Source organism: Cotesia glomerata, linkage group LG6 (assembly GCF_020080835.1).
Source record: "Cotesia glomerata isolate CgM1 linkage group LG6, MPM_Cglom_v2.3, whole genome shotgun sequence".
Classification (NCBI taxonomy): domain Eukaryota; kingdom Metazoa; phylum Arthropoda; class Insecta; order Hymenoptera; family Braconidae; genus Cotesia; species Cotesia glomerata.
In genome coordinates this window covers 4,482,442-4,505,222 of record NC_058163.1, presented here as the reverse complement: position 1 = coordinate 4,505,222, position 22,781 = coordinate 4,482,442, and the positions used below count along the sequence as shown (strand labels likewise).

General features: G+C 32.1%; 1 protein-coding gene across 4 annotated transcripts in view; it reads left to right on the top strand.

The window, feature by feature from the left end:
- The window catches only part of LOC123267636, a 302,887-nt gene that overhangs the window by 151,573 nt on the left and 128,533 nt on the right, over nt 1-22,781 (top strand). For all 4 annotated transcript variants that reach the window (XM_044732362.1, XM_044732361.1, XM_044732364.1 and 1 more), the window contains one exon: nt 737-995. In XM_044732362.1, coding sequence (XP_044588297.1) covers nt 737-995 — 259 coding nt within the window. The remainder of the gene's footprint in view (nt 1-736; nt 996-22,781) is intronic.

Here is a 22,781-nt window from a genome sequence, read left to right as displayed (position 1 = left end):
TTCTTGGGTCAAGTGACATTAAAAGAATGTACTCCGAATAAATTTTTCTATCATTTAATCATAAATTTTTAGTGATATAAAATTAATGCGTTTTCTATTAGAGACTTTTTTTCATGATTTTCGAGAGCTTAACTTATCAGACCACGTCAGGATTCACCATAAATTTTTCAACGGCCAGCGATGAAATTAAAATAAACACATTGGCATACGAATAAAATTTACTTTTGGCCCAGTACCGACAATTGAGTGTGGTCGTGTGCAATATTCAAAGGACCATTACGAAAATGACCATTAAAATAAATTACTCTCATTCCCGACTGGTGCGGCGAGCGACGAATCCAGTCTATCCAGCAGCCCTTTCCAGGACTCGCAGAACCAAAGCTGGAACCACCCAGTCAGCTAGCTAGCCTGATGTCTGTAAATACGGTGTGTGACGAGGAAATACTCAGCTCGACGAATCAATTTACGTAAATAATGGCTCCCTTCTGCGCTCGCCGTTTACATTACCTATCCAAATGCATTTACAAACATCCACTTGCATCCCTGGTCCGGCAGTATCATTACGCTATTTTCGGTCTCTCCTACGTCCGTTATTAAATAAACATGTTGTATTACTCGATCAATAAATAACGGCGCTTATCATCGTAAAATATAACATTTTCTGTATTTTTAATACTTCTCCTTTTTATGGTTTTAATTAAAAATTTTAATTTTTCTGTGTTTTATTTATTTCCAGGGCCCGGTCGGAGAAGTAGGAGGTGTAAGATTGCCCTTGCAGTCGTTGCATGGCTACGGGTCAGTTTTCATGTACTCGGCCTCGACGAGTCCTGGAGGGACTGCCGGTCAAGGTGGCGGAGGCGGAGGTGAAGTCACCCTCCGCCTCCGCGAACCGGAAGACATACCTGAAGAGGTCCTGGCGAGGCTTGAAGACACGGCTACACTATCTATTTCTCTTCAAGGCGACGCTGTTCTTAGGCTAGGTTCGGCCACTACAGGTAAGTCCTTTAATGAAAAGAAAAATATATTTTTGCGCAAAAAAAATGGTTTTAATAGCTTATAATACGGATTTTTTAATTTTTATAGAGAGACAAACACGATAACTTTTGAAAAAATGAATTTCTCATCTCAATTTATTGCACGCCTCATAGCGCGAAGCGCGTGAGGTTGTGCTTTATACTCGACTCGTCAAGGTCAAGCAATTTTGTGATCTTTAAATGCCTCTATCACAACCATATTACACTTATACAATGATATAAGTAGATGTACACCGAAAAAACACTTAAATTAAACCATTTTTTACTTTCTAAAATCATTTCATGTTGCTATTTTGAAAAAAAAAAAAAACGTTTTGAAAAAAATTTTACGTGGACGTCCGGATGTCACCCCATTTTGGATGTACCAACGATTACTCCCGAACAAATTGATATTTCAAGACCGGACCTTTATTATTAGTTTAAGAATTCGATGAACTAGGTCCGTATTTCATATCAGTGGCCAAGTTTACGTATTTTTTTTTTTAATTGAATTTTTATTAAAATTCACTACGATACAACCGTACAAAGCCAAACAAACTTTTCTGATTTGTCACGTGAAAACTATGGCGCCACTTGATCAAGCTAGATTTTTTTAGACTGCGTGCGCATGTGACAAGAAAAAAGGACGCCGATATTTAAAAAAAAAAAATAAAAAATACTCTGTAAGAAATTACTTAGTTATAATTGTTTTTTTTTTTGTTTAATCAATTACACAATTAATTTTTTTCTTAAAAAATGAATGAGCGTTATGAGGCGTGCACTTTTGGATTTTCCAAACTTTTTTTTCATCTTCTTATATCTCTAATGGGAAATTAAGGATTGAAAATTGAAGCGTAATATTGTTTTGTTTAATTATAATTAATTTTTATTCGGCTGGTAGTTGGGGAAATTTTCTGTCCTTTGAGCAGCTATATAGAAAAATTGATTTGTAAATAGAGCTTTTAAGGCAGCTGATACTATACTCAATTGTGTTATTTGGCTGACCAAAGGTAATACAAACTTTAATTAGTCTTTTTTTATGATTCCCATCGAAACGAAAGAGGGCATTCAATTCGTATAAAAATAAAGACTATCCGCGGGAAAATTTAAACAAGCTTTAAAATTGAATTGTAAAAGCAATTTCTTGTTATTGATTTGTTATTAACTTATTGAAATTATTTTTTTAATTCATTCTGATAATTTAGAATAAATAATTGCTATTTTTACATAAAAAAGTAATTTTAATGGCTTATAGTGTAGATTTGAAAATTTTTACGGAGGGACAAACACGATAACTTTTGAAAAAATAATTGTTTCATCTCAATTTATTTTTTAATCTCTTCATTTGCCTAAAGGGAAGTTAAGAATTGAAAATTGCAGCTTGATATTGTTTTGTTTAATTATAATTAAATTTTGTTAAATAAATAGAGCTTCAAGATAGCTCATACTATAAAGATAACTTAATTAAGTTATTTGGCTGACCAAAAGTACAGTTTCTAATTAGTCCTTTTTTATGATTCACATCGGGACTAAAGAAGGCGTTTAATTCATATGAAAATCAATACTATCCGTGGGAAAATTTAAACATGCTTTAAAATTGAGTTGTAAATAAAATTTTTTGTAACTAATTTGTTATTAAGTTACTAAAACTATTTTCTTGATTGATTTTTATAGTTTATAGTAAATAATTGCTATTTTTACATAAAGAAGTTGTTTTAATGGCTTATAGTGTAGATTTTTCAAATTTGTATGGAGGGACAAGCACGATAACTTTTAAAAAATTTAATTTTTTAACTCAATTTATTTTTTAACCCCCGCATCTGCTTTAATGGAAGTTACGGATTGAAAATTGTAGCTTAATATTGTTTTGTTTAATTGTAATTAATTTTTATTCGGCTGGCAGTTGGAGAAATTTTCTGTCCTTTGAGCAGCCATATAGAAAAATTCATTTGTAAATAGAGCTTTAAGACAGCTAATACTATATTCAATTGTGTTCTTTGGCTGACCAAAGGTAATACAGTCTTTAATTGGTTCTTTTTATGATTCACATGGGAACGAAAGAGGGCGTATGAAAATCAATACTATCCGCGCGAAAATTTAAACGAGCTTTAAAATTGAATTACAAATAAAATCCATTTTTTTGTAATATATTTTTAACTAAGTTATTTTTACAACTATTTTTTTATTTTGGGAGCGATCATATTTTTTTTTTTTTTCAGTATAGCTCAAAAACAAGCTATTTCACGTCCCCAAATTATCCACCCCGGGGAAAAGTTTCCTGTAAAGAACTTTAATTTTCCAGAGATTGAAATTTCATAGCTCGGATAGGCAAATAGCTCGCGAATTTATAAATTGAAATCTGTCAAACGCGGGAACGTATTAAATTCAATGCATTCAAATTCACTGAGGATGAATTTTTGAATAACCATGACGCTCGGTCATTGAAATTTTCCAATTATGAGAGGGATCAGCGTACACGTACCAACAAAATACACCACATATAACATACGTACTACCATCGTATTATCGTCGTTATTACTGTTATTATTATTTAATAGAAGCCGCGGCATCGTTAGTATTCACAAAAGACCGGCATCACCAGAGAGAAGAGATAGTAACTCGATGCACATTATCCCCGGCAGCTTTTCCAAGTGAATATGTGGGAAAAATAAAGCGGAAAGAGGCGCCCTGTTTGCTATTCTTCCCATCATTTTAACTCGACAAATTATGATACGGGTGGCTTTGTTAAATTTAACATGCAAATGCATCGATTCTCAATACTTAAAAATTACATGAGAGCCGGGCGGACATTTGCAGTCCAGAGTCAGAGTCGATAACACTTAGGTTGGAGAAAAAAGCTTCGCTTCCTGAAAAAATTTACAGGAAATGGGAAAAATTGTACCAGCGAGCCGGTACGACGCTTACACACGAGTACGCTCCCGCCGAAAGGAATATGCGAAAGTTAGCGAAAAGTTTTATTCTCCAAGAGCTATTCTCGTTATAAGTTGGACGCTCAGGGGCTCGAGCTGGAAAAGGGACCGGAAAAAACTTAAACTGCTCGAAAAGGAATGGGAACGTAAAATCGAGGCGTTTCTGCAGTCAAGAAAACAATCACAGTCTCGATTTAGACGTACCGGATAGCAAAAAGAAGAGGATGCTAGGGAGTAAGCAGAGAAATATAATAAGAAAAAGAACAACAAGTTGTATTATGGGAACTAATAAAAAGAAGTAAGCAGGCGCTGGTGATTTAAAAGTTTTTTCGAATAATAATCATGTACGGGGATATTGACGTAGCAATTACAGGAATTGTGGGACATTTTGATAATTCTTGATCTAATTACAAATCTTTTGATAATTATGCATCTCTTAAAATAAAATATTGAGAAATAATATCAATTTTTTGTGTTTTATTTTATTAAAAAATAACAAATTGGAATAATTAAGAAGATTAATTATTAATTTTTGTTATTTTTAGATTTTCATGGATGAGAAATTTTAAATTGTCATAAATGAGGAAAAAATTGGGTTGATAGTATTTAGGCCGCATTCAAAAATGCTATATCTCTAGATGCACAATTAAGAAATGACCTTGTGTACTATTGAAATTTTTAAAGATATAAGCTCACCTCGATGTTACACTCATCAAGAGTTTTCATTTGAGTACCCACATCAATTTTTCATATATTTATATATATTATATATATGTATATATGAAAAATATATCAAAATGTATGTGGGTACTTAAATAAAAGCTCTTGATAAGTGTAACATCGGGATGAACTTATATATTTAAAAACGTTAATATTTAAAAAAATACAGTAAAATTTAATAAAATTCATTATTTAATAAAGCAAAATTTTATTCTTTTATAGTTCACAAGTAACGGCAGTCACAGAGTGACTGCAAGGTTGCTAGTTACAATTATTTTAATAATTATGCATGCAATGAAATAAAATATTGAAAAATACTATGAATATTGTATTATTAACTTAAAAAATAACAAGCAGTAATAATTAAGAAGATTCATCATTAATTTTTGTTATTTTGAGATTTTCATGTATGGAAATTTTAAATTGCCATGTTGTATAAGGAAAAATTGGGTTGGTAGTTAAATAAGAAATTGACTTTTGCATTAAAACATTATTAAAAAATGAACTCTCTAGTAAGGAGAAGATTAAGTCATCATGCGCCACTTGTCGGAAATTTTTGACATTAAATTCCATAATAAATAAAATGAAAGAAAATATGAACAAATACTATTATTTTTTCTGAAGTGGGTTAAAAATAATAAACGTAAAAAATTAAGATTAATAATTATTTTCTTTTAAAATTACAGTAAAGTCAAATTACTAAAAAATTAACTAGGTTTGACAATAAGTACCAGAACTATCCACAAACTTTGAGGCGGCGCCACAATCACTTTCGACTTATCAGTTGTACAACAAATTACATGATTTGATTCAAAACTGATTTTTGCTTTGAAACATATTTTAAAAATTAAGTCTCTTGTAGGGAGAAAATTCAGCAATCGTACGCCACCTGTTGGAGATTTTTAACACTAGATTTGATTATAAATACAATAAAGGAAAAATTGATTTAAGTTTCAGCCGTATAAAAAATTACACATTTTGATCATCAGTTATAATTGAATTTTATGCAGTAAGTTAAATTTTGTTTGTAAAAATGTACTTCCATGATATTCGTTATTTGTTTTACTATTACCTATTATTCTATACATATTTTTAAGTGAAATAACCTTAAAAAATAAATTAAATCACAAAAATTAGTTAAAAATTTAATTTTCTTAAACTAAAATTTTTTGTTAAATATAAAACCTAGCAAATTAATGATAATGTTCTATCGATAATATGTTAGATAATAATTCTATGTATCCGATAACAATAAATTTTTTTTTTCGTCTGGTAAATTTAATTTCTATTAACTTCAATAAGTACTGTAACTAATAAATTATGATCTAGGGTAATTTTTCCTATGAATTTAATTAAAGAAAAAAATTTTTTTATTACAAAATCTTTCGGGCAAGTCTGTTGACTACTTTACCACTCAGACATAAAATGACATTTTTGTATTTCTCGTGACAGTCAAAGATTGTCAGTAAAAGTTAAAGTAACTCTTGGGAGAATCGAATTCACGTGAAAGCTGAGAGAGTTGCCGAGCCGCTGGTAGGGTAGCACACTGTTGGTAGTTGGTACGTACGGTTTACGGTGGATCTCGGCTGTGAAATCTTCCCCATTATCCTGGCGTCACGTATTTAAGACTCAGTTAAAGGACACGTAGTCAGGGGAAGTGTACGTGCACAAGTTCCCCAGAAGAAAGTACGAACGTGAATGGCTGTCGAGGAACGTGTGCCGTCGGTATGGCATGGTATGTTATGTTAGCTCCTGTACGACAAAGAAATAAGGAAAGCCAACTTTGTGAAAAAAGAAAAATAAATAAAGTTCAACCTGAAAAAAATCAAGCTTCTCTGCGCTCCTTCTCTTCTTCCTAAGGTTGCTTCTGCTTCGTTAAACCCGATTCAATTTTAACTCTGATCCAACTACACAAGGATCAACTCCTCTGTTCTTACTCTCCTCTGTTTTTTCAAGCCTTGACCTCCCTATTCCTAGAAGATGCTTCGAAGCTGCTAACGAAACTGCCCGTAAAACCAGAAAATTATTGTCGGCTTCCCTCTTTCAAGGGATTCGCTGGAAATAGAAGATATAAATTAATTTTACAGATTCTGCAAAAGAAAAATATCGTTAAGAGAGTTTCTGATATGGCTTGACATTAAAATTATCCATATGTAATCCAATGCGGTAAAAAATTCCCAACGTTTTCACTAATAACTAATCTTATTTTTATTTTTTTTAATTTTACATCAAACTTTACAAGAAAAAAAAATAATTATCTACTATATAGTACAAAAATAAATTGAAAAAATCATTTTAATAAGTTAATTACAAGAAATTTTATTTACAATTCAATTTTAAACCGGTGACGTTAGCTGAGTCGTCTAAGGTGCACGGCCTATAGAGGACCCGGACTAACTTACCGGCCAGGCGTGGGTTCGAATCCCAAGCTGGTCTTAGAAACCAACTTGGTTGATATTCGGCCCTTGCCGCGTAAGTTAAGATTTACACAACCCAAAAAGACCCCAACGTACCACTCCCAACAGTTAAAGTCGATGATATGACCACAGCAGTTAAAACCGACTCTAAATAATAACTAATAAAAAAAAAAAAAATAATAATTCAATTTTAAAGCTTGTTTAAACTTTCCCGGGGATAGTATTTGTTTTCATACGAATTGAACGTACTCTCTTGTTCCGATGTGAATCATAAAAAAAGACTAATTAAGGACTGTATTACTTTTGGTCATCTAAAGAATACAATTGAGTATAATATTAGCTGTTTTAAAGCTCTATTTATGAATAAGTTTCTTATTTAGCTGCTCAAAATAGAGAAAATTTCTCCGCCAGCCAAATAATAGTATATTACACATCTAGGGCAGTAAAATAAGAAATGTCTCAGATCACATGTAATTGTTGTCCGAGTCGAAGCCGAGGTCAATAAACATGTGATCTGAGGCTTTCTTATTTACTGCCCGTCGTGTGTATACTATTTTTCTCCTCGACGGAGGCGAAAAGCGGCATTTTCGTTTAGCGCAGCGGGAGGAAAATTGACGCTTTCCGCCCGGAGGTGAGAAAAAATTAATTATATTTAAGCAAAACAATATTAAGTTGCAATTTTCAATGCCTAACTTCCCTATAGGCAGATGAAGAGACTAAAAAATAAATTGAGTTAAAAAATTTATTTTTTCAAAAGTTATCGTGTTTGTCTCTCCATAAAAATTTGAAAATCTACACTATAAACCATTGAAACTACTTTTTTCATGTAAAAATAGCACTTATTTACTCTAAACTATAAGAATTAATTAAAAAAATAATTTTAACAAGTTAATAACAAATCAATTACAAAAAATTTTATTTACAACTCAATTTTAAAACTTGTTTAAATTTTCCCGCGGATGTATTGATTTTCATACGAATAGAACGCTATCTTTTGTTCTGAAGTGAATAAAAAAAAAAAAAAAAAGGACCAATTAAAGACTATATCGATGGTTTTCTAACGCAACCTCGTATCTCCAAAATGACAATTTTAGAGATGAAGTAAAAAATGGCTTATAAAAAATTAATATTCATCTAAGAACAATATTTATCACTTGTATTTTCTAAAAATACTATCGTATTTATTATTAATCTGGTTTATATTTTTTTTTTTTTTTTTTCAGTAACGCGTTTATAATTAATTATTAATTTTTCAGTAGAACCCTTTCATCTTCAAAAATCGAGATACGTGGTTGCGTTTGAAAATCCTCGATATTACCTTTGGTCAGCCAAAAAATACAATTGAGTTTAGTATCAGCTGTCCTAACGCTCTATTTACAAACAAATTTTTCTATATAGCTGCTCATAGGACAGAAAATTTTTCCAAACAAAAATTAATTATAATTCAACAAAAAAATATTAAGCAGCAATTTTCAATCCGTAACTTCCCTTAAAGCAGATGAGGGGGTTAAAAAATAAATTGGGTTGAAAAATAGAATTTTTCAAAAGTTATCGTGTTTGTCCCTCCATAAAAATTTGAAAAACCTACACTATAGGCAATAAAAACCACTGTTTTTTTAATGAAAAAATAGCAATTATTTACTGTAAACTATAAGAATAAGTTAAAAAATAATTTTAATAAGTTAATTACAAATAATTAACAAGAAATTGCATTTACAATTCAATTGTAAGTTTGTTTAAATTTTCCCGTGGATAGTATCTGGTTTCATACGAATTGAACAGCCTCTTTCGTTCCGAAGAGAATCATAAAAAAAGACCAATTAAACGCAATTGAGTATAGTATCAGTTGTCTTAAAGCTCTGTTTACAAATAAATTTTTTTCTATGGCTGCTTAAAGAACAAAATTTCTCCAACAGCCAGCCGAACAAAAATTAATTATAATTAAACAAAACAATATTAAGTTGCAATTTTCAATTCTTGACTTCCCTTAAGGCAAATAAAGATATTAAAAAATAAATAGAGCTGAACAATTTATTTTTTCAAAAGTTATCATGTTTGTCCCACTATAAAAATTAAAAAAATCGAAATTAAGCCATTAAAACCATCTTTTATGCACGGAAAAAAATACTTTTTATCGCTATATATATATGGATTACATATGGCTTAAGAGCATGTAGTATAGTCTGTTGTCGGTAATTCAGTCTGGACTAGTGATAAAAATTCCAATTGAATATATCGGATTGTTTATTTGAAACACATAAAAATGTACTGAAGGTTATCAGGCTGACTGTCAATACTCCAAACACTGTTCAAAAAAATTAAACTATAGTTTATTTACTATAGTAAATGAAATTTTTTGTTGATAATTAGTTTTCTATCCAAACCTAGCTGCATTTCAATAATTCTGTCTTATAAGTAATCTAAACTAAAGTAAAGATTAACCAAAAAAATAAATCAATCTCGAAGATTATATTGGTTGTAAGTTTATTAGTAATTTCCTTATAGTAAAGTTTATTTACTTGAATATGTGATGGGCCCGGAGATAAGGCAGTTTTACGCGCGAACTCTACCTATTTATTTATCATTTTGTTATTTTTTTTCAATGATTAAATTTAAAAATAAAAGAATCAATATACGAAAGAGTATTATTAACATACTCCTGCCAAGTTTAATGATTTTTTATTAAAAAATTACTTGGTCAAAAAGCGTCTCAGTATTTTGTCCAAAATTTGAATATTCTCTGTCCTACATGTTCTTAATAAGAAAATTTTTTCACGGAAAACAATAACTAACTGACACTTCAAAGGAAGATAAAATTACCAATTATTTTAGCCGGATAGAATCCACATTGACGGGTATTCTTTCGGGGACGGAGATAAATATCTGGCAGGCAGATTTGATTCGGGATAAATATATAGGTCGTTTGTGTATAACGGGAAGCGAAATGAGGGAGCTACAACAGGAGAAACGGTGCACGTAGGTCGGGAAATAATTAACGAAATGCACCGTTGGCCCTCTAGCTCGCTATAAATCCTCGTGTTTTCCGAACGCCGGTGGCGGGTGGGTATCCAGGGGCTTCAATTCATACATTCTGTATGTGGGAGCTTGGCGCGGGATTTCGGTTAACACTCTCGGGGGTAGAGGCCGAGGTAGACTAAAAATCTGTGTGTACATGATGAGAAAATCGAAAATCGGCAACACTACTACCAACATTCAAGTATGCACAATCGGGTTCACTCGGTGCATATCGCAACGAGAGAAATTATTGTGACTAGAAGAGTTGGAGCGAAGGGGTGCGGTTTTAGTTCGGCTATATGTATATGAATGTGCGGGTGGGTGGGTGTGTGTTGCGACCACAGACGAAAACTACGTAAATTATTAATGCCGTTTGACTTTATGCCAACTACACACCCTTTGGCCTCCCCACTAGTCTCTGATCTACGGAGAATAAATTTTCATAGTACGATGCGCTTCCCACTCACTACTTTGCTCCATTCGTTTTCCGCACCTTTTGTTACGATAACATATTATTCTTAATCTGAAACTGATATTTTTATGGGAATGCCAACGACTTTTACTTCCATTTCTAGGATAATAATAATAGTTTCTAATATAAGTTGATTTGGTAATATATGATCAAGTCTGACGGTAAAAATAGATTTTTATTGCAATTTTTTATCATATATCAATAAGAAAAGAATTGGAAAAATAAATACTAATATTTTTAAAGTCAAAAAATTGATTTTTGCTTAAAAACTTATAATTAAAAAATGAACTCTCTAGTAAAGAGAAGATTAAGTCATCAGGCGCCACCTGTCGGAATTTTTTTACACTAGATTTGATAATAAATAAAATGGAAGAAAATGAAGATAAGTACTATTAATTTTTTCTGAAGTGGGTTAAAAATAATCAACGTAAAAAATTAAGATTGATACACAAAAAAAAGCCAAGAAAATATTTTTCTTCCTAATTATTTTCTTAAGCGAAAAAAAATTTTTTTTTTGACACAAGAAATTTAAATTATTCCAACAAAATTAATTCTCTTGATTTAAGAAATACGTATCTTGATCCAAGAAAATTTGTTTAAGTTAAGAAAATCTTATTGTTTTGAGAAAATTCAGCCTCTTGCTCAAAAAAATTTAGTTCTTGATAGAAGTAAATTTTCTTGTCTTGAGAAAATTTCTCTCTTGCTCCAAAAAATATTGAATAATATTGAATCATTTTTTTTCTTCCAATATGTATAATTGCGCGCTAAAATAATATAAAATGCATATCAAATATTCAAGAGAAAAATATTCTCAAGGTGAGAAAATTTTTTTCTCAGCTGAAGTAGGTGGCGCTGCTTCCCTAAAGTATCTAAACATCTTGATCGAATATAAAAATTTATTGTATCAAGTATTTATGATAATTTGAATTAAGAAAAAATAACTTCCACCAAGAATAGAATTTCAAGAAAAATTTTTACTTTGGCCAACACAACTTAAGTCTTCCATTAGGCAGCCGAAAATTGTCTTGAGCTAAGAATTTCGTTCTCCAGTCAAGAAATTTTTCTTTCTGTGTATTTTTAAATTCGAAAAATTGATTTTTGCTTTAGAACTTATAATTAAAAAATGAACTCTCCAGTAAGGAGAAGATTAAGTCACCATGCGCCACCTGTCGGAATTGTTTTATATTAGATTTGATAATAATTAAAATGAAAAAAAATATAGACAAGTAAGGTAAAAGCCCCAATATATGATCATGTACCAGTATATGATCACTCCATGTATTTGTATATCCATATTCACAAATATAGGTATACAAATACATGGAGTGATCATATACTGGTACATGATCATATATTGGGGCTTTTACCTTACTGTTAATTTTTTCTGGAGTGGGTTAAAAATAATAAACGTAAAAAATTAAGATTAATAATTATTTTTTTAAAACTTAGAGTAAAATCAAATTTCTTAAAAATTAACCAGATTTGATAGTTGAAATTAATCTAAGTGCCGGGATTATCCATCCACTTTGAGGCGGCATTGTAATCACTTTCGACTTATCAACTGTATAAAAAATTACACATTTTTGTGATCAGTTGTTGCTCAATTACAAATAATTCCAGCAAAACTTTCATTCAACTATCATTATAATGAAATTTTATGCAATTAGTTAAATATTATTTATAAAAATGTACTTTAATGATATTCATTCTTTTTTTTTTTACCATAAGCTATTATTCTATATATATTTCCAAGTAAAATAACCTTAAAAAATAAATTAAGTCTCAAAAATTAATTGAACATTTAATCAAACTAAAATCATTTCCAAAATATAAAGCTAATAAAATTAATAATGATATTGATAATACGTCCAATAAGAATCCACTTTCATGTAGGGTAATTTGCATTAAATTTTTTGTATTTTTCCGGAACTACATTGAAACTGATGAAAATTTTCTCAAGTAGTCATAGAAATTCTTAGCCACTTAAATTTCTTTACAGAAAGCGGCTTCAGCAAGTCCTGGAAGCTTAATTTACATTACTATTCAAGTCTGGTATTGTTATAATCCGAACAATAATAATAATTGGTTAAATGCAATACAAGTTAGTTTGCAAGATAATAAATAAGATTAAAGAACAATTAAAGTCGAAACCTGTAAGTCGGTTAGTTACTCAGCCTCTAGCTTGTTGGGTAAGTTCCTGGCTAAGCCGATTCCCAGTACTGCGAACCAGTTGCACTAACAGATAGCGCTAAGACTCTGATAAAGTTTCTCTGATTGGTGATGGCCGTCGAGAATTCCGAAATATTTATTACGAAAATCCTTAGCGTTTTACAAAATAAACTTTGCAAAAAACAGGAAATTCGATATTCGATTATGTTGCGCAACAAATAAAGGAGCAAAAAGCTTCTTAATGGGCTGGGGATTTCCTGGAAATTGCCGTGGAGCATCGACATCGGTGCAACGTCAGACAAAAGTACCTCCAGATAAGTTTAATCCAGAAATAACGAGCTGCCGTAAACCTCGCCCGGAGGATTTGTCCTGAGAAAAATATCTCCAGGATAGACGTAAGCCTGATAGTTTTTACAATAACTTCAGGGCGTATCTTCCAGCAAGCTCCCTGTGTATACTCCAGTAATTATTTCCCGAATCCACAAGTGTATAATGCATAGAGCAACACCCGATGTTTAGCAACACCACCAGTGTGCTCTCGTAGGACAACGAAAATGATATTTACCAAACAGAAGATCCCTCAGGCTCTCCTAGAGCAACAGCCGACACAAAACAGGTGAGATGTCCTTCCTGTCATCCTGCCTGATATTTACTTATGGATTATCGTTATATTGCCAAGATAAACGGGGTAGAGGGAATTCCCTTCACGTCATTAAACTAGTAGCCTGGACGTTGTGCCAGAAGCTTTACGGAAAGATATTTTGTTTAGAATTTACTGATAGATGAATGATCAAAATTATAGGACTGAAATGTAATCTAAGGAGTTGATTTATCCTTTATTAGAAAAGATATTTATTAAAGTTTCTAAGCAAAATTTATCCGACGAAAATAGGCAACTTAATGCAGATTACTACATTCAGAATTATTTTTGGACGGATCAATTGAATATTATTATTAATTAAAGAGCTGATTTTCAAAAGGGTATCTTTTCATTTTTGATAAATCGAGACAAAAAAATTGGTTATCTTCAGTTATAAATATTTGTATTAAACTTTTTTAATTTAGCTATAAAGTGCTATCGATTATGAGGTCGCAATTCGATTTTCATTTATAAATCTTTATAATTCTCGAAGTAATTAGTACTTAAAAGTTCAGAAAACTGGTTTTTTTAAATATGAAAAGATACCCTTTCGAAAATCAGCTCCTCAATTGTCAATTATTATTTTTTCGACCGAATTGTATATATAAATTCAAGTTTTATCGCCTAGCGGTCAAGTGACCAGTAAATCTGAATTCAAGCCAACGGATGGACATTCCATCTTCGTTATTAGTCGAGAGACATATTCTCTCTTTACACAATTTCGATGAGGATCTATCGAACTTGAATATTAGTGAAGCTGAAAGCTTTTGTGGTGTCTGTTCAAGTTATTAAGAATTATTATTAATTTTATAGGTTTTATATTTTAGAGATTTTAGTTTGATAAGATTAAATGTTTAACTAATTTTTGAGATTTAATTTATTTTTTTATGTTATTTAACTTAAAAATATGTATAGAATAATAGCTAGTAATAAAAAAAATAATGAAGGTCATTAAAGTACATTTTTACTATTAATATTTGACTAATTGGATAGAATTGAATTTTAATGATAATTGTATAAAAGTTTTATAGAATTAGCTGTAATTAAGCAACAACTAATCATCAAAATGTGTAATTTTTTATACAGCTGGTAGTCAAGAGCGATTACAGCGCTGCCTCAAAGTCAGTGGATAGTTCTGGTACTTTAATTAATTTATACTGTCGGGCCTGATTAATTTTTTAGTAATTTCAGTAAAGATATTTCATGTTACTGTAATTTAAAAAAAAAGTTATTAATTTTAATTCTTCACGTTTGTTATTTTTAATCCACTACTTACAGTAAAAATGATAGTACTTTTCTACACAGAAAAAAAAATTTGCTCGAATCAAGTTAATAATTTTGAAGAACTTTATCTTCTTGATTTGAATAGGAAGATTCAAACTAAGAAATTTTTTATGGCTTAAGTAAATTTTACGTGAGTCAATAATTTTTTGTCTTGATTTAAGACAATGAAACTCTTCAAAATTATTTTCTTGGTTCAAGAATTTTCATCTTGATTAAAGTTAAATTTTTTTTTCAGTCTACATTTTTCTACATTTTACTTATGATTTAGTTTAAAATATCTCCGACAGATGGCGCATGATCGCCAAATCTTCTCCTTACTAGACAGTTAATTTTCAAATTATAAGTTTTAAAGCAAAAAAATCAGTTTTTAATCCTAACTATCTCAATTTTCTTCTTATAATAAATGACAATTGACTTACTACATTTTTTTTATCCATTATATCTGTAATATTTTGTGGCTAATTGTTAAAAAAATTGTAATTAGATCAGGACTTGCAGAATGTCTTACAATTCCTGTCAATTCGGTCATTTTTCTAAAAAATTTGCTTCCACCCAGAAGCTCAGCCAAAAGCAATGACTCTAACTATGACTCCGACCCTAAAGCTTCTTGAGTTAAGCCTCACCTTGAGTGTGCCTTTGTAGCGGTCGCCAAAGAAGAATCGGGGGTTTTCCAGCATACCATAAAAGAATGACCGACGATAAAGCTTTTATGGAAAATCTAACCCGGGGATAAGATAGTGATGCTCTTTAGAGTTTGATCCTTTAAAGGGAAATTCAAGTTCTTCCTTTGAAGAAATTGTGTTGTTTCACATGAAAGTGAGGTTGAGGGTGAGGCCAGTCATTGCCGTACCAAAGAGGTCGACTGGCATAAAACAGCAATTGACTTTTGAGAGCAAAAGGATGTAGGTCTCCGCCGTAGAGCATTTCGGACGACAATGGACGTCACGCGCGAACGAGTTCGCCGTCTGATTACCAAGTACTTGCATTGACCATTGAGTTTCGTTTGACTGGACACGAAATGGACTGTCGTCGGATCTGAATTTACTGGAGCCGGCCTCCGGAACCTCCAGGCCGAGTCCGTGGAATTGTCAATGACTCGACTCAACAACTACAATGACAACGACCGATCACCAAAACCTCCAGTCGGAGCGACTTATCGATGTCACCCGTAATCCGCAAATGGATTCTAGTGTTGGAGTTGAGTTTCCGAATGTAGATATCGATGTGTATAGCAGTTTAATATTACTCGTGTCAAGTCAATATTGAGCTTTCGGCTACATGATGAAATACCTGAATTCACTTCCGATGAATTCTAGTCCTACTTCAATATTGAACGTACTCAGTTCCATTTGCTTGTTAGCTAATTGCTTTAAGCTACTATTTACTTTAAATTTTTGTTTTTAAAATTTTACCCTTTTTTGAGGGTTTGTAGCCATACAATATGAAAAATTTGTGGGGTGCATGATTATTGATTGATTGAGTGCATCAGAAGTGAAATTTACTCTGAAATAAATTGAAAAAAATTTCTTCAAGTGGATTATTCATTTTTTCATTGAATAGAAATTTTTATTTACAAAAAATTGCATCAATATTTTTAACTTTCCGCTAAGAAAATCAAAGATTTTCTAAAAGCGGGAAGTTATTGTTTTCACCCCGTTTTACGAAAATCGAGTTTTCATCAAATCTCGACGTTTCGAGGTCTTAGGAAGCTTCCCTGACTATTCCCGCGATGGTGTCTGTATGTCTGTATGTATATGTGTGTGTGTGTGTGTGTGTGTGTGTGTGGATGTATGTAAACCTCTTATAATTTATGAACGGCTTGACTGATTTGATCGCGGTTGGTAACATTCGAAAGGACTTGGCCAAACTTAGATTTTGTATATACTTTAGAACGATTAGGACCGGTAGACTTGGAGAAATCGCAAAAAACTACAAAAAAAATTTTTTTCAAAAGTGGTTTTTTTGGAATAACTTTTAAACGGCTTTACTGATCAGATTAAAAAACTAATCAGCTCTTAACATCAAAAAACCACGTTGATTGCCGCCAGTCCGGTCAAAATCAGTTGATTCGTTCGTGAGTTATCGTTGACGAAAGAAAATCGAAAAAAGTTTTTTTTCGGAATTACTCCGAAGTTTTCCGCTCTATCAATATAAACTTAAAGATTTTTCATGAAGCTTAAAAAACTGCGTCGAATGCCATCAACAGTGTGAAAATTGATTCATTCATTCAAAAGTTATTGCGATTTGAAAATTCAAAAAATAGTGTTTTATCAAACTTCTAACAAACTTTTGAGCCCGAAGACCTCATAAGCATACAAAAGCTATTTTTTGAGCTCGGAGAGCTCAAAATAATACACAAATTGTATTTATGAGCTCGAAGAGCTCTAAAACATCATAAGTGCAATTTCAAGCGTTTAGGTACAGAATTGGTGAGAAGTTGAAGGGATGGCCTTCAAGGTCTACCGTTTTCCTAATTTTTTTTTTTTTATTTCTACGAGCTCTTTTAATAAATTCTGTTGATAATAATTTATATTGTAAAAAATTATAAAAATTCCCATCTCAAATATGTTCCGATTAAAATCATTTTTCATAAATTTTTACGATGGAATATTATTATTAATTTTATAGGCTTTATATTTTGAAAAAAATTTTAATTTGATAAAATTGAATGTTTAATTAATTTAGATTTAATTTATTTATCAAAGATATTTTACTGAAAAATATAAATAAAAAAATTAGAAAAACGGTTGACCCTGAATGCCATCCCTGCAACTTCCCGCTAATTCTATACTTAGGCGCTTAAAATTGCACCAATGACGTTTTTAAGCTCTTCGAGCTTAAAAATACAATTTAAGGGTTATTTTGAGCTCTCCGAGCTCAAAGAAATTGCTTTCCTATGCTTTTGAGCTCTTCGAGCTCAAAAGTCTGATAGAGATTTGATAAGACACTATTTTTTGAATTTTTAAACCTCAATAACTTTTGAATGAATAAACCGATTTTCACACGGTTGGCAGCATTCGACGCAGTTTTTCAAGCCTCACAAAGAATCTTAAATTTTGAATTGATCGCGCAAGAAATTTCGGAGTTATTCCGAAAAAAAACTTTTTTCGGTTTTCTTTCGTTCACGATATCTCTCGAACGAATCAACCGATTTTGACCGGACTGGTAATGATCGACGTAGTTTTTTGAGGTTAAGAGCTGATTAGTTTTTGGAATTGAACCATTAAGCCGTTTAAAAGTTATTCCAAAAAAACCACATTTGAAAAAAATTTTTTTTTTCAGTTTTTTGAAGATTTCTCAAAATCTATTGATCTGAATCGGTCCAAATAGTTTTCAAAATCTAAGTTTAGTTAAGTCCTTTCGAATGGCACCAACCGCGATGAAATCGGTCAAGCCGTTCAAAAGTTATAAGCGGTTCACATACTTTCACACACACACACACACACACACACACACACACACACACACACACACACACACACACACACACACACACACACACATACAGACACCGTGACAACCTCGCGGGGATAGTCAGGGAAGCTTCCAGTGATCTTTAAACGTCGAGATCTGATGAAAACTCGATTTTTGCAAAACGGGGTGAAAACAATAACTTCCCAATTTTTGAAAATCTTCGATTTTCTTAGCGGGAAGTTAATAATAGCTAAAAAAAAAAAAAAAAAAATACTAATGTCATTAAAGTACATTTTTACAAACAAAATTTATCTAATTTTCAATCTATTAAAAAAAAAAATCAATAGTAATTGTCTATATTTTATTTTATTTTACTTATTATTAAATCTGGTGTAAAAAATTTCCGATAGGTGGCGCATGATGACTTAAGCTTCTTCTTACTAGAGAGTTCATTTTTTAATTATAAGTTTTAAAGCAAAAAGCAATTTTTCATCCAACTACCAACCTAATTTTTCCTTATAAATGGCAATTTAAAATTTCTCATACATGAAGATCTCAAAATAACAAAAATTAATGATTAATCTTTTTAATTATTACAGCTTGTTATTATTTAAGTTAATAATATACTAAAAATTATCGGTACTTTTCAATATTTTATTTTATTGCATGCATAATTATTAAAATAATTGTAACAAGCAACCTCGCAGTCACTATGTGACTGCCGAGACTTGTGAACTATAAATAAATAAAATTTTGCTTTATTAAATAGTGACTTTTGTTAAATTGCTCTGGACTTTCTTAACTATTGAAGTTTTTAAAGATATAAGCTCATCCCGATGTTACACTCATCAAGAGCTTTCATTTGAGTACCCACATGCATTTTGATATATTTTTTATATATACATATATGTAATATATAAAAATATATGAAAAGTTGATGTGGGTACTCAAATGAAAGGTCTTGATGAGTGCAACATCAGGGTGAGCTTATATCTTTAAAAATATCAATATTACACAAGATACAAGGTCATTTCTTAATCATGTATCTAGAGATAGAGCATTTTCGAATGCAGCCTCAATACTTATCATAATAAATTGACTATCGGTGAGAATGATATGAGACCTTGAAAAGGCACGAATTTAAATCAAGAGCTTTGCAATGACACTAAATTTCACTATAAAAAACCGATTTATCCCATGACTATCCTGGACGCAAAATTATTCTAATTCTCTTAATAATATAGATTAAATAAAAAATGGCAGAATGTCCCTTAATTCCTGTAATAAAAAAAAAATTTTTTTTCCATGTATTCTTGTTATCATGATCGAATCAAGGAGCAAACACTCTCCCCTCTTTACACGATCGAGAGTCGCCGCGTATGATAATGGCTGAAGAATTATGATGCAGCTCTTTGTGATAGTACGAACAAGGCATGAATAAAGCAGCAGTAACTGGAGGGCCATCCCAACACATATGAGCCAGGAGTATGAGAAGCGACAGAGCAATCCTGATGACGCCGGTAGGATCCTGGTATGGGGCCGGGACGCAAAGCACAGTCCGGAATTTTAAATTCGAATTAGCCCCCTCGTACCCTGACGAGGCTGGTGGGAACAAAGCTCGGCGAGGTATTAAGCAATTACCGTGGTACTGAGGGTTGATTAAAAGCCGTCGGATAAGCAAAAGAGGTGGGCGGTACTTACTCTGGGAAAATGAAATTTAAAACACTGAGATAAAATAAAAGCTGGTTGTTTTCCGAGCTGAGTGGGAGCTAATCAAATTGATGGATAGAATAATAAGTATAAACAGAACATTTTCTTTGATAACTTCCTCTGAGCTTCTCTGAACAGTTAACAGTGAACCACTTGTCCTCGATCTTTCATTTTGCGGATGATAGTAACGTCGATGGTGACATTACTCCGTTTTATAGTCGGTGTTTAGCATGCATGTGGTCATTTCTAAGCTTCTGATACTGGGTAATACTCTGGTTGATGGTTATGCCAAGTGCTTTCGGGGCATGAATTCGAATGAATTGAATACATTACCAAACTATAATGTCTTATGGTATAGAACTACAAAGAGACAAAGTATTAATTCGAGGAACAAGGCAGAGGCAACCTCACGCACGGTTGGGTTGCCATCGATATGTCAACATGTCGGAAGCGTCACGATTCGAATGCATTTCACGGTTCCGCGATTACGAAAATTGGCTCGGGACGTAACATGGAAATATGCTGCCCCTTTTCAAAGTTTCTAACTTCCACGACGAACAAGATGAAAAAGCAAGATATTGGAAGGACGAAATTATCAAAAAAGTAACATTAGATTTGGCTTCCAGGCATCAGTGAGCAATCTCGGTATTTCCACTGGTATGGAACTCCTGATCACCTTAATTGGGGCACATTAATTACAATGCCATGATTACTACGCCTGAGAATTGATAACCGAGCATGCCGGAGCGATTGGATTATCTTGTTTGGTAATGTGCGAGGCACGTTGACGCTACTTCCTAAAGGAGTATTAAATTAATCGGTGATATTCTCGCTCACCCTAATTCCAACTGATCTACTGTGCGCACTTGATTTAGTAAATACATTGTTTATTATATCATAATTATACTTAGATTACACATAGATATTTTAGATTTTTGGAGATAACTGTTGAAAAGTTTTTGATCGAGCTTAATAAAAGAAATTTTTATATTAGGTCATACAAAAATTATACACGCAGCTTTTAAGTCATGTCGAACTTAATTCTGGCATATTAAATCATAAAAGCCTAATATTGACACATCAAGCCATATAAAGCTTGATATGAACATTTCAAGCCATATCAAGCTCAGTATTGACATATTAAAACATAGCAAGCTTAATAAGGGCTCATCAAGCTTGATATGAGAATTTAAAGCTTTTTATGGACATGTCAACCCATATGAAGCTTAATATTGACATGACAAGCCATATCGAGGCTTATACAGACAGATCTAGTTTAAAATGGATCTATCAAGCTTTATACTGATATGTCTAGTCATATTAAACATGCCAGGGACATATCAAGCCATGATAAGCTTAAAGTGAACATATCAAGCTTTGTAAGGACATGTAAAGTCATATCAAGTTTTATAAGGACATGTCAAGCCATATCAAGCTTTCATTTACAGAATAAGCAATACCAAGCTTTATAAGGACGTAATATGTCATGTTGAGAGTACTATGGACTTATTAAGCTTTATAAGGACATGTCAAACCATATCGAGCTTAACATTGACAGGATAAGCGATATCAAGCTATGTACGGACATAGTATGCTATGTTGAGCTTACTATGAACTTATCAAGCTTTATAAGGGCATGTCAAGTTTTATTAAGCTCAATCTTGACATGAAAAGCCATATCGAGCCTTATACAGACATATCAAGTTATATCAAGCTTAAAATGGGTTCATTAAGCTTTATACAGACATGTCTAGTCACGTTAAACATGCCAGGGACATATCAAGCCATGTTAAGCTTAAAGTGAACATATCAAGCTTTATAAGGACATGTCAAGCCATATCAAGCTTACATTTACAGAATAAGCAATACCAAGCTTTATAAGGACGTAATATGTCATGTTGAGAGTACTATGGACTTATTAAGCTTTATAAAGACATGTCAAGCCATATCGAACTTAACATTGGCAGGATAAGCGATATCAAGTTTTGTACGAACATAGTATGTTATGTTGAGCTTACTATGGACTTATCAAGCTTTATAAGGACATGCCAAGTTTTATTGAGCTCAACCTTGACAAGACAAGCCATATCAAGCTTTATTTAAATACACCAAGCTTAATATTGACATATTGAGCCATATCAAGCTTAATATGGATCCATCAAGCTCTATACGGACATATCATGTCATGTTAAGCTCCATGTGGACTTATCAAGTTTTATATGGACATATCAAGCTTCATAAGAACATGTCAAGCCATATCGAGCTACTCAATATTAAGATATCAAGTGATACGAAGCATAATATTGATATATTAAACCATATCATGGTAAATATTGACATATCCAGCAATTTAAAGCTTAATATTGATATTGTAAGCCATATAAAGCACGATATTTTGGATGTATCTAAGATTAACCTAATATCGCTAATTTGCCTATCACATACTCTTAGCTTATATTGAAACATTTTTAAATACAGAAAAAATAACCTATAAGATCTTATCAGACCAAATATGCACCTATCAGATATTTTATATTCTCATTTTATCCCGAGTATAAACAGACAAATATTCAAGTCCAATTGACATTGAAAGTTGGTTCGACTGAAAAGAAAATTTCCCAAGACAAGTATCGCTGCTAAGTAAAGGTGCTTGAGCTTATGGTCGCAACGGATAAAACAGCTTCGAAGAATAAAAAGTAAGGAAGACAAGTACCAAGTACCAAGAGGATGAGGTCGGACTCGTAACGCGACACTTGTGCTCTACGGCTTAAGTTTCATAATGCCACTCCCAGGAAACTACGATACAAAAGATACTACGGACGTCGTATAATTTGCATATCGTCAGCTACTCTCCAAGCAGCTCCTTGTACCTGAATGAACATCCGTGTATAAGGTTAACTCTGGTAATTCTTTTGGTACTTTAATAAAGTATACTTACAGCTGAATGTCCTAAAAAAATCTAAACATAAAAACAACAAGTGTTGAGTTTTCTCCTCC